The following is a 14,602-nucleotide window of genomic DNA, read 5'->3' as shown; positions in this document are numbered from 1 at the left end:
CCAAATCCCACAGAGAAACTCGGAATGCCAGTTCTTAACTATTTATTTTCATGATGTGGAGATGCCGGAGTTGGACTGGGGTGGGCACAGTAAGAAGTCTTACAACACCAGGTTAAAGTCCAACAGGTTTGTTTCAAATCACTAGCTTTCGGAGCACTGCTCCTGAGGAAGGAGCAGTGCTCCGAAAGCTAGTGATTTATTTTTATGATTTGGGAAAAAGGTGAGGAAAGAGATGAAACACTGTGAAGAAAGAGATCAGTCTTGTAAATTATTCAAATAACAAAACGTTTATTAAAATTTAAATCACACAGCAAAGAAGGCAACAGTAAAGAACAGCATTTACAATTAACGCCAGTAATGGTTACCCAGACGGTATGCTTAAATTGCTCCCCCCCCCCCCCCCCAGCTAAACCTATCTATTTTTCTAAACTCTGAAGAATACATTTTCCTCAAAACACCATCCCGTAGCTTTAAACACTATGAGCCAAATCCAGCAAATTATTACCACATACCTTTCTTTTGGGATCCTTTCATTATTGTAGGATGTTTGGGGTTACAGAGACAGACGTCTTTGGCTATCTTTCTGCACAACAGCTAATCTCTGCAAGAGCTCAGCTTGGCCTGTGATCTAGGTCCCTAAACTGCTAGTCTCCACTTTGCCTAACAAAGGGTGTGATTTAACAATAGTGTTGTGCCCAGCGCAGATCTGAGCACGCCGGTTAAAAAGCAGGAAGGGCCAAAATCAAGATTCAGGCCAGGCATGATTCAATTTGCCATCTAATCAGCCAACTCCTGATGACGTTCCAGATCATGCCCAAATATGGCGAGCACACCATTAACCCCAATCTGCATTAATTTCAATCTCACTAACGAGATTGACTTTGGATGTAACGTTCTCCTGGGAATTAACTGGCTCCCCAGCGAGAAATCACGCGGGTGTCATTTAGTACTCCTATTTCAAATTGTGAAGCTGCCGCAATGACTGCTGAGGGGAAGTGAGGAGGGGGGTAGCCAGTTCCATTTTGCGGCATGCATCTCAAAGGCGCGGGAGCTAATGCCCCAGTGCTGGGTGGGGGCGGGGGAGGGGGGGGGGGGGGGGTGCCCTCAGGGGGAAGCAGGCTTTGTCAGGGTTGAAGCAGTCCAGCGGTAAGGAATTGACCTTGTTAGTTGTGAGAGCATTTTGCAGCTACAGGTTGTGTTTGCTGCTTGCTCCTGCTGGTGGCTGCAAATGCCTGGAGGCTGCTGTTGTTGTTTCCTTCCTTTTCTGAAGCAGGAAAGAAGGACAATTTTTTCTAAAGTACCTGGGTCCTGGAATACCAGGCTCAGGGGGACGTACGAGTCCAGAATGAAAGCTAGTTTGAACAAAAAGATGCTGCGGGACCTGATGTGCGACATTGTTCCAAATGGGCCACGTGCTAACGCCATTGAAGAAATGCTTTCACAGATTGTTGATGCTCTATTGCTGGAGTAGTGAATGCTGCATGTAACTGGCACATCACCATCGGTTACACACGGTAGAATTCAAGGGTGTTCAACTGCACCTTGAGCGCCAGTGGAATATGTGGATGCCAGGATGTGATTCCGGTGAGATTGGGCCGTGTGGGAGGGCCTTCACAGCTGCAGCTCCTGGATGGAGAATGGCAGTGATATGTGGGACAACTAACACATTGATGGACAGATAATTTCTATGACAAAGTTCTGGGCATGATAACACATTCTCATCCTCGGTTTCTGTTAAAGAACCTGTGAAGGGTGACCTGGTGTGTTTGTTTTTTCGTGAAAATGAGCTGATAATAATCTTTATTGTCACAAGTAGGCTTACATGAACACTGCAATGAAGTTACTGTGAAAATCCCCCAGTCGTCACATTCCGGCGTCTGTTCGGGTACACAGAGGGAGAATTCAGAATGTCCAATTCACCTAATAGCACATCTTTCGGGACTCTGGGAAGAAACCGGAGCACCCGGAGGAAACCCAGGCAGATACAGGGAGAACATGCAGACTCCACACATGCAGTGACCCAAGCAGGGAATCGAACCTGGGACGCTGGAGCTGTGAGGCGATAGTGTTAACCACTGTGCGTCGGTGCCGCCCATACAGCTATGTATTGGTAACAATGCGGAACGGTGACGTTTCCTTGTTATTATTGCAGGGTTTTTCAAACTGCAGGTCGTGACCTGCCGGTGCATCACGGGCAGGTGTCAGGAGGGTCACAGAGTGATCGACGTTCCCGATCGTGGGCTAAGCGCCCAAAGACCGTGACCGGCTTTCAAATTGAGAATGCCGACCGCGACTGGCTTTGAAATGGATGATGCAGTCTTCTTGCCAGAATTAACGGCAGAGAGCAGGTCATGCATCTGGTACGTACACTAATGTCACACGCCCTGTACATCCGTGTTTTTAGCGTGAAATCACGGAGAAGAGATCCCTCCATTTTCTAGCTGCGAGCAAACACGGCAACAGGACTGTGAAGAATTGAAGATGGATTGTTTTAAACAAGAAAAATGCTGAAATCGTGAACAAAGCAGTATAAAGGTGATTTCTTGCGGTTTGGCTTTGTGCCAATGCATATCAGGATGGTTATATGCAATGCACATTCTCCCCATGTCTGCGTGGGTTTCGCCCCCACAACCCAAAAATGTGCAGAGTAGGTGGATTGGCCGCACTAAATTGTCCCTTAATTGGAAAAAATAATTGGGTAATCTAAATTTTTTTTTAAAAGGGGGAAAAAAAGGATGGTTATATGCAAGAAGGTACTGGCAAATGATGGTTTAAAACCATCATTTGAAGATTTGATGACGAAGCATGGCGAGTTCAAGGACAAACTTCTTGATGTTTTTCAAAGGCTAGGGGGATTTGAGGTTTGAGGGTCCTGGTGTGGAAGCTCTAAATGATTGTTGGTCTCTCTACTTCTCCAATTCCTTACAGAGACCAAAATGGATGGTGTTGTCGGTCCCGCAGAGGATGCCCTCACGGTGCTGATGGCAGCTCAGGCAGCCTGACGCCGAAGAAGACAGCAGCATCAAAGCTGACTCGAGGGATCAGCCTATGTGCAGAGGGCCGTTGCACACCCTGAAGACCCGGCTGCCCTTCAGGCCAAGGAGGCACCCAGAGGGGGATGCCAGTGATAGCCAGAGGTGTACAGGCATCGTTGGTCTTTCGGGGAGGTGATGGACGGTGTGTGCCGCAGGAGACTTCATCTCAACAAAGAGACAGTGCGGTACCTGTGCCATGTCCTTGCAGACTTGGTAACCTGTGGAGGAAGAGGACACCCGCTCCTGGTGGCCGTGAAGGTCACCAAAACCCTGAATTTCTATGCCACTGGTTCATTGCAGACCTTGAGTAGCAACTTGTGCAGCATATCACAAGCTTCAGCCCACATGTGCACCCCTGAGGTCACGGGTGACCTGCATATCTGGGCAGCAGACTATATCAAATTTGAGCTGGACCAAGCCCACCAAGATGGCTGAGCTGCAGGAATCTCTGCAATCGCTAGGGTTCCCCAGCGCCATGGGGTAATTGATGGCATGCATGTCCCTTGCATGCACCAGGGCATCAGGGAGTGCCCTCCATTAACAGGAAGGGGTTTCACTCCTTGAAAGGTCAACACGTGTCCCCCCCCCCCCCATGCGACTACCCTGCTCTACCCTGCCAGGGTCTGTGTAACATCACTGATGGGCCTGTGTTGGCACCGTCAGTGCGTTAACATACAAGGCAGGAGAGTGATGAATACACGCTGCGAGGAATGCTCTGATGTTCCCCAGTATATGGCTCCTGTCTTTCTGCTGACAGGGCGCTCACACCCATCCTCTGAATGGGGTCTGCATCGGGGCGTTTGACCTTGGGCCACTGTGCCTGGGTGGCGGGGGGGGGGGGGGGGGGGGGGGGGGGGGGGGGCGGCAACGAGCTCCCCATTGTCTACACCGTGGTGTAAATGCCCTCAGCGATGGTCCTCAGTGACTGGGCCATGCTCTGGAGCAATGTCCACCTGTGTCTGGGTCATGTCCCTTATTGACTGGGACATGATGTCAAGGCCCTCAGCGGTGATTATCACAGACTGAGCCGTGTCTTGGCCACCACCACTCAAGGCGCTGACCTCTTGCTCCAGGTTTTCACTGCGATCACCACCCTAGCAGTGTTGGCCTCGGTGCCACCCATTGTCAGACGCTGTAGCCTGTGGGACTCCTCCAATTGAATATGCACTCATTGGAATGTCTTTGACATCCCCTCCTGAAACTCACAGCTGTGTTCTATCATCTTCATCAGCTCTGGGATAACAACCAGAGGCTCAGCATTTCACTGGGACTCAGCTGAGTCCTGGGATCCAGCAGACCTCTGACTGCTGTCACCCTTGGGTGTTCCTGCCTCCACCTGATGTGTATCAGCAACTGTGTGGGACTGACCAGATTGTGCCCCAGAGTCTCACTAATGTCGCTCACCGAAGTGTGTATCTCCCTGCGCTGATGAAAGGTGGGGATGGGAACTGTGACACCTCGATGGTGGTCTCCGCGGAGCTCTCCTCTGAGGTGGTCTCTTGGGTGGCAGGGGTGGAACATCTCCGGATGACCCAGCATCATCAGATGCCGATCCTGCTAGACAATGGACATGTGGTCAATGAGAGGAAAGGATCATTTTCTCTGGCATGAACCACTCCCTTGAGACAGGTCACCCGGGTAAAGGGGCAATGGATCCTTACCTCTCTGGCGCAGGCCAATCTCACTGTTGGTGATGCTCCTCGGTCAACCCTGCGATTTCCAGAGCCCATTCCTCAAGGGGAGTGAGGACTCGGATCTCTGGGAAGCCACCCTGTCTTGACCCTTTCCCTCTTATGGGCTATCATCTCCTGCGGGAACGAAGAGAGGACTTTGTGAGTTGCACGCTTGATGGGTCACGGTGTCTATAGCAGGTGACATGTGTTGGCACCACAATTGCGACAATGTTTCCTTCCAGTCGGGGAACACTTCAGCAGTCAGGGGTATTCAACCTTTGATCTTCGTGTAAGCGGTCTCCAAGGTGGGCTTCAGGATGCGCAGCAACGCAGAATCGCTGAGCAGAAACTTATAGCCAAGTTCCGCACATATGCGTATGGCCTCAACTGGGACCTTGGATTCATGTCGCATTACATTCAACCCCCCCCCCCCCATCTGACCTGGGCTTGCAAAATCCTACCAACCGCCCTGGCTTGCAACAATTCACACCTCTTTAACCTGTGAATATCCCTCTCTTCAGTTGCTCCATCTGGACCTGTAAAGACTTAATTACCTGCAAAGACTCGCATTCAAAGTATCGTCTTGCATCTTTGACTTTGTCTATATATATGTTTCTGGAACCCATCTCTTCATTCACCTGAGGAAGGAGCAGTGCTCCAAAAGCTAGTGATTCAAAACAAACCTGTTGGACTTTAACCTGATGTTGTAAGACTTTTTACTGTGCTCACCCCAATCCAACATCGGCATCTCCACATCATAATATGGCAAACTCCATGAGAAGACCTGCAGATTCAACAATTGTGCAGCATTGGTATCAACAATGATATCGACAACTGTGGTGACGTCAGTCTATGTCTGTACAGCAACAAATTGAGATTTGGGGCTGGTTTCTTCTGCCCCACCCACTGCAAGATCGCCACGGGCGAAAATGAAAAAGTCCATTGTCCTCAGGCGGGATTCTCCGGTCACTGGGCAGGCGCGACCGGAGAATCTGTATACATGTAACTTATTGCTTGTTGTTTAGAACAGTTCTCTGATAGGGAAATTCAACAAATTAAGTAATCATGTTAGTTTGAGTAAACCCGTGTGAGGAGAAGATAACTGAAATTATACTAGTGTATGTAAAATTATCCCTGGTCGTTCTAAACTTGTATGGTAAGCAGGATAAGTCATGTAGATTTCACACATTGGGGATGATTTTGAGCCCTCTCTCTCTCCATCCATGAGGAATTCAGCGCAGCTCAAAATCTGGAGAGAATCAGAAAATGTGATTCTCTCGGGCGTGATCTAGTTGCTGAAACCATGAGCACTACACAGTCAAAATCTGATCCCCAAGAATGTCATCCTACATTGTGTAATGAATGTACCTCCAAGCTGTGTTTGGAATCAACACAGGTATAGCTGGACAAAACATGAGGCAAGTCACTGAGAGCCCTCAGCAGTGACAGTATTGAATTATACTCTGTAACCTCATGGTTTGGTATGCCACTCATTACCTGGTCTCCATCAAGCTAGGAGACCAACTCTGGTTCTATGCAAAGTGTAGGAAGGCTTGCCCGAAGCAGCAGTGGCATATCTTGGAATAAGTTACAAACACTTGACTACACTAGGCTGCCTGCAGACATTTCCAAAAGTACTGAGAGATAATCCTTCTTCGTGGTTCATTCAGAAGCAGGTGACACAACAAAGGCCCAGGAGCGGAAAACATCCTAACGACAGAGTTTAAGGCCTGTACACCATGCTGAGCTCTTCTAATTACATGAGCAGTTTGGAAGATTGCCCAAGTATGTCCTACATACAGAAACACTGGGTAAATCTAATCCCTAATCCCAATTTAATTACTGCCTTTGACCTTTTGCTAATCATTCGTAAAGTAATGCAAGGAGACATTAAATCTCATGTCAACTTTCCATCTAATCTAGCTAATGCATCCGGTCTCTTTTAGCCTTAGCTTCCACGATCCTTACCTTGTCAACCTAATTCCATCAATGTATTAGCATTGCCCAGGATTCTTCAGAAGGTGCTGAAGAAGACAACCTTTCTGGTCAGTGCTAGTGCAATATGTATGCATTTCTCCAAAGATCAGACGATCATTCTGGAGCTTGACATTTTCCAAAATAAAACGTGGCTTATTGCTTGAAAGCAAAATACCACGGATGCTAGAATCTAAAACAAAAACAGAAAATGCTGGAAAAAAAACTCAGCAGGTCAGGCAGCATCTGTGAAGATAGAAAATAGAGTTAACCTTTCTTGTCTGTGTGACTTTTCTTCAGACAGACTCAAAGCATTAGCTCTATTTTCACTCTCCTCTGTATCTTATTTATACTGTTCATGCACTGCAGCACACAGAACCAATGAAATTTCTGACTCAACTAAGAAAAATGAGTATTGCTGAAAAAAGAGACCTGCTGTCGAAGCTTTTCATCTTGCACCCATCAGGTTAGACACAAAGGGAACAACAATTTATATTGCATGAGAAAAGGGGGTGCTGATTGGTTGACACGTCAGCTCTGCTTTGATGAGATACTGCAATGGCAAATGAACCAGGGAGCTATTATCCCCAGTGCTTTTGTTTAGTCTAAAAATGAACAAAATCTGGATATGTTCCTTTTGCCTGCAGAGGCAGGTCCTTGCATATGAATATATGTAGTTTCCAGCAAGTCTAAGTGAGCTCCATTGCAAGCCTGACTGATAATCTTAAGTTTGTTGTTAGTGCAATCCTTAGGGCAAAAATGATGCAATAGCATGGAGGTCATAAAACAATTTTTATTATTTCATATAGAAATACATTTTTAACAACAGAATGAGTTCCAAGAAAAGATGGTTGCAGAATTCCCCTTCATTCAGGATAAACTGTGCCCAACCAGAGAAATCTCAGTCAATTTAGGGTCTGAACAGCTAAATACAGTATATAAAGATCTGTACACAGTTCTATTGAATACACAACCCAGCAATATTGCACAATTCTCATGTAGTGTTTTATTCCCAGTCCTGGGCCTACATAAAGAATGCTGCAAGTGAATCCAGTTTCATAATTGATATTAACAAAGAAGAATAGGGTAGATGTGCTGAAACATCTTATGCAATTTGTGAATAAGTATTCCATGAGTGTAGGCTGGGGGTTTGGAATTATCTAACGTGTATTGCAGTGTACATAGATTCCAAACATCGACTCAGTGTATTCACCTTGGGCGAAAAAAATTAATGTAAATATTCTTGCGCATGAGCTTAGACATACACTGAAAATAATAAGGTTGCAATAACTAAGACTATCTTGTTTGTACATATTTGCTCAAAGTGGAAACAACACATTTAACAACATTTTACAGTGCAGACTGCTGCAACTTACATGGTTCAAAACTTGTGTATGCGAACTGGACATCCCACTTCATTAACCAACTCAACGGATCCAGGCGATGACCTGGAATTTCCTTTGCATTTGTGTCCATTTAAACCCCGAATCTGAAGCAAATTAGTTACATTAGAGCACAGTATTTTGGAGGTTACTGAGTTACTCATTCAATTACAATAGTGTACAATAGTATCCTCCATCAAACATGCTGATAAAAATAATCTCTGACCGTGTCTCCTCTCTCAAATATTGATTTCCTTCAGTTGCACTCCTTCGGAAGTGTATAACTATTGGGTGCACATTTTCAGGTGCAGCAGAAAACAATGTTATTTCATTTATTTTATTGCATTTTTATAACATGAGTCAAGTTAAAAATTGAACGGCTTCCTTGATTGTAGTCACTTAAAACATGTTGCACCTAATGGAGGGTGGTTAAACAAGTCAAAACTTACATTTTAAGATTTTATGGAGAAACGTACTGGTGTGTTGGGGGTTTCTTTGAATCCAGTTGTTTACCCTGATTTATCTTCTAACTTACATCTATTTTAAATTCAGCCATTAATGAGATTGGGAGGGTGCCTCATCGTAAATTGTCATTGGCAGAATGAGGATAAGATTGGGTGCATTTGTAGGTTTAAAACACGTGCCAAAAGGAGGTTCAGGCCCATCTGTTCTATTTTTTTGAAGTAGTCTGTTTGGATGATTCATGAAGGTTCTCACAACTACGCTAAAATTGTGCTGCCAACATGGAATAGTGATAGAATTGTAAATTATGAACCCACAACAAACAATTTGCGGGTGAAAATGGAGTACATTACCAGGAGCTAATGCTTTAATTCACCCAATTTCAAAATACAATACAGAAAGTGTAAGGCCTTTTAGGTTCAGTCTAAAATCTGGGCCTGGATTCTCCGATCCCTGACGGCGGAATAGCGTTCATAAGACCATAAGACATAGGAGCGGAAGTAAGGCCATTCGGCCCATCGAGTCCACTCCACCATTCAATCATGGTGGGTTCAGCGAGGGGGCAGAGAATCCCCGATGACGGCCAAATCATGGGGGGTGCCACATTCGCGATACTCCTGCCCCTGAAAAGTGGCGTACTGCACGCCTTATCCACGGCCTCAGGCCATTGCCTCAGACCCGCCCCGTGATACTCCTTCCCCGACCGGCCAAGCTCCCGACGGCGTGGGACTCTCATGGTCTCACCCGTCGTGAACTCAGCATGGCGGCTGCGGACTCAGTCCGGTGCCACCACAGAAGAGGGCTGTTCCGCGGGCAGGGGAGGCTTCATTCGGTGCCTGGGGCACTGTGGTCGGGCGGTCCGGGGCGCGCAAGCGGCCGAAGCGGGGTACTATTTTTGCGGTCCAGACCGCGGACTGAATCTGCCATGAAGCTGTGCGCATGCAGGGCCACGGACCTGGCAATGCTCCAGGCTGTATCGGCAGCTAGAACTGGGAGCTCTATGCTGCCTCACTGCTAGCTCCCCCACGAGCAGGAAATCGTTGGTCGTTTTGTGGCAGTTTTCCTGGCGTAATACACCACCGTTTTCACACTGGCGTGGGGGCTTAGTCTCCCAAACTGAGAATGTGGCCTCTGGTTTTCTTATGCAAAATTCATGGTACATTTGCTCATAGGAGAAATGTGTAAGACTTGATTTCACATCGTGTACACTCAAATCCTTATCAATTCAATGCAATTTCAGAAAAATGATTTTGCCTGCCCACTTCTGACATCTCAGAATTATTATTTGCTCAGCATCCACTCAACTCACCACATCTCCACTCAACGGATATTGATGCTACACTCACTGAATCCCTCAGCACAGTTCCACATTTACTTTTTTAATATACTTTTCAATCTTGGTTTAAAAAAGTCCTGAATCATAATAATAATAGCTTATTGTCACAACTAGGCTTCAATGAAGTTACTGTGAAAAGCTCCGAGTCGCCACATTCTGGCCTAAAACACTCAAACCACCATTTCTATGTGATCCCATTTCCGCAACAATGCATTGCGCAGCAGCAAACATAATGGGTGGGATTCTCCGATCCGGCCCCGCCGGCCACCGAATTCTCCGGCGCCGGAGATTCGGCGGGGGCGGGAATCGCGCCACGTCAGTCGGCGGCCGCTCGCAGCGCCCCCCCCCCCCCCGGCAATTCTCTGGCCCGTGATGGGCCGAAGTCCCGCTCGTTCTATGCAGGTCCCGCCGGCGTAAATTGGACTAGGTCCCTTGCCAGCGGGACATGGCGGCGCGGGCGGGGTCCTGGGGGGGCGGCGTGGGGCAATCTGGCCCTGGGGGGTGCCCCCACGGTGGCCTGGCCCACGATCTGGGCCCACCAATCTGCAGGCGGCCTGAGCCATGGGGGCACGCTTTTCCTACGTGCCGGTTGTGTGGTCCTCCGCAATGGCCGGTGCGAAGGTGAATCCCCCCATGCCAGCCGGCGGATTCCCTTCGGCTCCGGCTGGTGCGGCGCCAAAGGCCTTCCATGCCGGCCGGCGGGACACAAACCACTCCGGCGCCAGCCCAGCCCCTGAAGGTGCGGAGGATTCCACACCTTTGGGGCGGCCCGATGCTGGAGTGGTTCACGCCACTCCGTCCCGACGGGTACGGGAGAATCCCGGCCAATAAATTATCTGCCATTTTTTCCTTCCAGCGAATTCTGGATAAGTGAGTAGGTGGAATAATCTTTTGATGCGATTTCTAAATTTGTAAAAGAAACATCTTGGAGCACCAACATATAGAACATAATGTGGGAGAGAGCAAAAGGAGGATTTCCGTCATCCCCAACCAACTGTTGATTTTACCTTTATCATTGCAGAATGGCCCCAAATGGATGTCGGGCACAATGGTAGCCAAAATCAGAAATAGATTGTTGCAACTCCTAGTTTCAGCTTCAATAGGGACATTGGGGTAGGAGAGGAAGTTGATTGCTTGGCTACATAAGAGGCTGGATTTTTGTCTGGTGGTGGAGGCAGGAATAGAGTTGGGAAAACCTGAGAACATTTGCAGTAAATTCAAATTTCCAGTGCCTTCCTGATCCCGCTCTATTTTTGTGTGGCCTTTTCACGGGTCACGAAGGCCTTGAGTTGCGACCCCACATGCTCTTCTTCTGAGTACACAGTTGCCATTGTGACCCCCTCTGCTATTTTTGTGTGCTGGTGAGGGTCTTGGAAGCCTTAAAAAAATGTGCCACATTGGAGTTCATGACCATTGGGGAATGCTTCCTAAGGAGTGGGGGTCATTCTGATAGGTGTTAACTCTTTTGATAACTTCAAATGTAATTCTCAGATGATGTATTGTCATGCAAATGTTTTTCTACTGCAGTGACTCATTATAGGGCTATTCCCGAAAAGATAAGTTGGACATTAGCATTGTTTAAGTGTTGATATGCATTAGAGTACTTTCCACATTGGTAATAGTGCTATAATTCATTCAAAACTGAAGAAAACAATGTTCATGACCTCTAGTGGAATTATCAAAGTAATTTAAATGTTCGGAACCCCTTTAGATTGAAAATAAAACTTCAGCTGGAGGGCCTTTGGCGCCGCACCACAGAAAGGAAATGCAGCCATTTTCTGCCAGATTGTTTTGATTGTGAGAACATCTGCTGTGGCTTAAAAAGGCCATCTGTTTTACAGTTTTAATAGTTTCATTATTTACTATTGCAAGGGCTTATTTTTTTATAGCTGAGGCTATTATGAATAATTTACTAAGTTTCAAAATCTCCAGCACCACTTATCTCAGCAGGTGAGCTGTGTTCACAGCTTGACTGACAGCTTTAAGAGGTTATTGAAGGGTTATCTATCTTTGATGTTATAAATGAATACGTGTTTTTTCAACAGATTGATCAATAGAGGCATTTAAATATTTTGAATGGCTTTTATGAATGACAGCTTATTTTCTCCATATATAGTGTGTTTGAATTAAATTAGAGCATTAGAAGTTTATTTTTTCATGTCTCTTTCTAAGATATGCCTCCTGAAATCTGCCTATATTGGATACAGGGTGAGTGACTATGGATGATTCCTGGTGGGGGGCATAGAGGGGGTAATGGTGATTATGAGGGGGTATGCGGTGTGAGTGGGGGGGAAAGGTGGGGAGAGGATTGGGAGTATAATAACAATGTTGAGAGCTGCCCAGAGAATGAGGCGGCACTTCTAATCTGCCCACCTCCATACCCACACTCCTCCTATACTGCATCAGTTTGTAAAATGTGTTCCCATGTCTCTCAGAGATAAGCAACACAGCAGGAAAGGATTTCAGATATCAGGAATGGGCCATCTCACGTTTCCCAAGCTCGAGATGAAAATCCAGGTCAAAGTGCCACACTCGAATGGGATAAAAAGAAACAGGACTTTCCAAAAAACAAATCACAATGAATAACTATCAACCCCGGGGGTTTCTCAATCCACTTTGTATAATGCCTATAGTTCAGAGCTTTTTTTATTATAAAAAGATTTTATGCTTTTATTTTATAGGATGGCTCATTTAAAAATGTAACTTAACATAGCTTTGGATTTCCCTCTGTTCCTCCCTCCCTCCCCCACCAAGAATGTATTAGGAATATAGGATACCATGAGAATGCTATTTGCTTTATTCTATTCACTTTTTGAGTTGTTCTGTAACATTTAGGAGTTTTTTGAAATTCTACTTTGAGCAAGAATACATATTAAAAGACAACAGCAAATATGCTTGGGTATTACAAAATTTATACAGAATTGTTTTGGAGCTATATTTCCTGGAAAGGCTACCGATTTTACCACATTTAAAATAGCCCCTCAAATTTGGGTATTTATATTTGCCTCTTCCTAACTTTCTGTTGGCATCTAAATTCAAAATTGTAGCATTCTTTTGTGTAATTTTCCAATGCTTGACACAACAAAGTCCCTGAATCATGAGTGATTTGAAGTGTTTCCCACTATACATAACTTAAAGTGGTGTGGCTCTCTCACCTGACTGTATTCCCCAACTCCAGCAGCTGTTTACATTATAAAAGTATTGGAAGCCTGAGTATCCTAAAAAATGCTAACGTTTCTATTCAAATAAAGTCATTGCAAAGGCATTGTCACCTAGTATTGATTTTTATGTCAAGTTTTTCGACAGTAATCACAGAACTAGTGATTTGATTGGAGCAATTCTGTGATTGCACCAGCCGCTGAGCGTTTTAAATTTGTTTTTGCCAGAGCCATTAGATCAGATGCTAAATATATGAATAATGCATAATTTGAATTCTGATTTGAACACTTTAATGAAATTCCTAGCAGCTCACATTGATGTAATCTAAATACATTGATTCCAAAATAATTTTCTTTTATCTTGCTTTACAAAGATAAATTTAGATGAAATACTCTCCAAGGCATTATAGACTGGAGAGTTATTTTATTGGCCATATGAAAATGACCTAAAACTCTGAAATCAGTACACCAAATGAATGCAAGTCCGATGTCCAAATCTGACACCCTTGGGACCTAGACAGTGCCAGATTTCAGATTTTCCCAGATTTTGGATTATCTGCCGGATCAGATTAGAACAGGCAGCTGATGAAGATAAGTATTTTAATTTCAATTTTCTGAACTGGTTTGGAGTTGTTCCATCTTTGTTTTCGAGGTTGGCAATCCCTCCGGGATACCTGTCTTAACTCACCATATATTCGTGGTAAGGTGAGTTCCTTGTACTTAATTCCCATATTTAATACCCAGGTTTCAGAGTGATGGTGCCAAAAATACTGTTCAGTGGTTACAATGATTTCAAAGATGTGACTTAGGTAGGCACCCATATAATCATGTATTGTATTTCAAAGAACTTCAAATTGTTATTTTTTAAATCTTCATTCACCATGTTCTGTGAGCTGACAAAAGAATGTCCAGTTTTCGGATAATTCTGGTTTTTGGACAGTTGGATTTGGAGCACTGGATACTATTGCTATTCAATGGATTTAATTAAATCAGTGTTAATTTTAGCGCACCAATTAATGAGCTCATATTAAATTTCTGTCAGTATTGCATCATTATGGGCAGCACAGTAGCATAGTGGTTAGCACTGTTGCTTCACAGCTCCTGGGTCCCAGGTTCGATTCCCGGCTTGGGGCACTGTCTTTGCAGAATCTGCATGTTCTCCCCATGTCTGCGTGGGTTCCCTCCGGGTGCACCTGTTTCCTCCCACAAGTCCCAAAAGACCTGCTGTTAGGTGATTTGGACATTCTGAATTCACCCTCTGTGTACCCGAACAGGCACCGGAATGTGGCGACTAGGGGATTTTCACAGTAACTTCATTGCTTTGTTAATGTAAGCATACTTGTGACAATAATAAAGGTTATTATTAAATGAAGAATATACAACACTAAAATTAATTTTGTCTGTTCACAAATCTCACAACTTATTCTTATTAAATATAGTACAAGTTTCAACAACATATAAAGTTGCCCATTCCCAATTTTAAACTAGTTGTGAGGAATAACATTTAGATTTTTACGCATCAGTGCTATATTAGCCATGTACATTTTTGATAAAATACATGTGAAAGAAAATGTAGTTTTAA

The 14,602-nt window shown here is 45.1% G+C and overlaps 1 protein-coding gene across 1 annotated transcript in view; it reads right to left on the bottom strand.

The window, feature by feature from the left end:
* Positions 1-7,455: 7,455 nt before the first annotated feature.
* Positions 7,456-14,602, bottom strand: part of flt1 (fms related receptor tyrosine kinase 1) — a 269,771-nt gene continuing 262,624 nt past the window's right edge. Inside the window, exon 30 of the mRNA XM_038817858.1 lies at positions 7,456-8,171. Within this exon, the coding sequence (XP_038673786.1) occupies positions 8,159-8,171 (13 nt within the window). The 3' untranslated portion in view covers positions 7,456-8,158. The remainder of the gene's footprint in view (positions 8,172-14,602) is intronic.

This window comes from Scyliorhinus canicula, chromosome 14 (genome assembly GCF_902713615.1).
Source record: "Scyliorhinus canicula chromosome 14, sScyCan1.1, whole genome shotgun sequence".
Classification (NCBI taxonomy): Eukaryota; Metazoa; Chordata; class Chondrichthyes; order Carcharhiniformes; family Scyliorhinidae; genus Scyliorhinus; species Scyliorhinus canicula.
The sequence above is the reverse complement of the archived record's forward strand: the minus strand, read 5'-3'. Positions and strand labels throughout refer to the sequence as shown.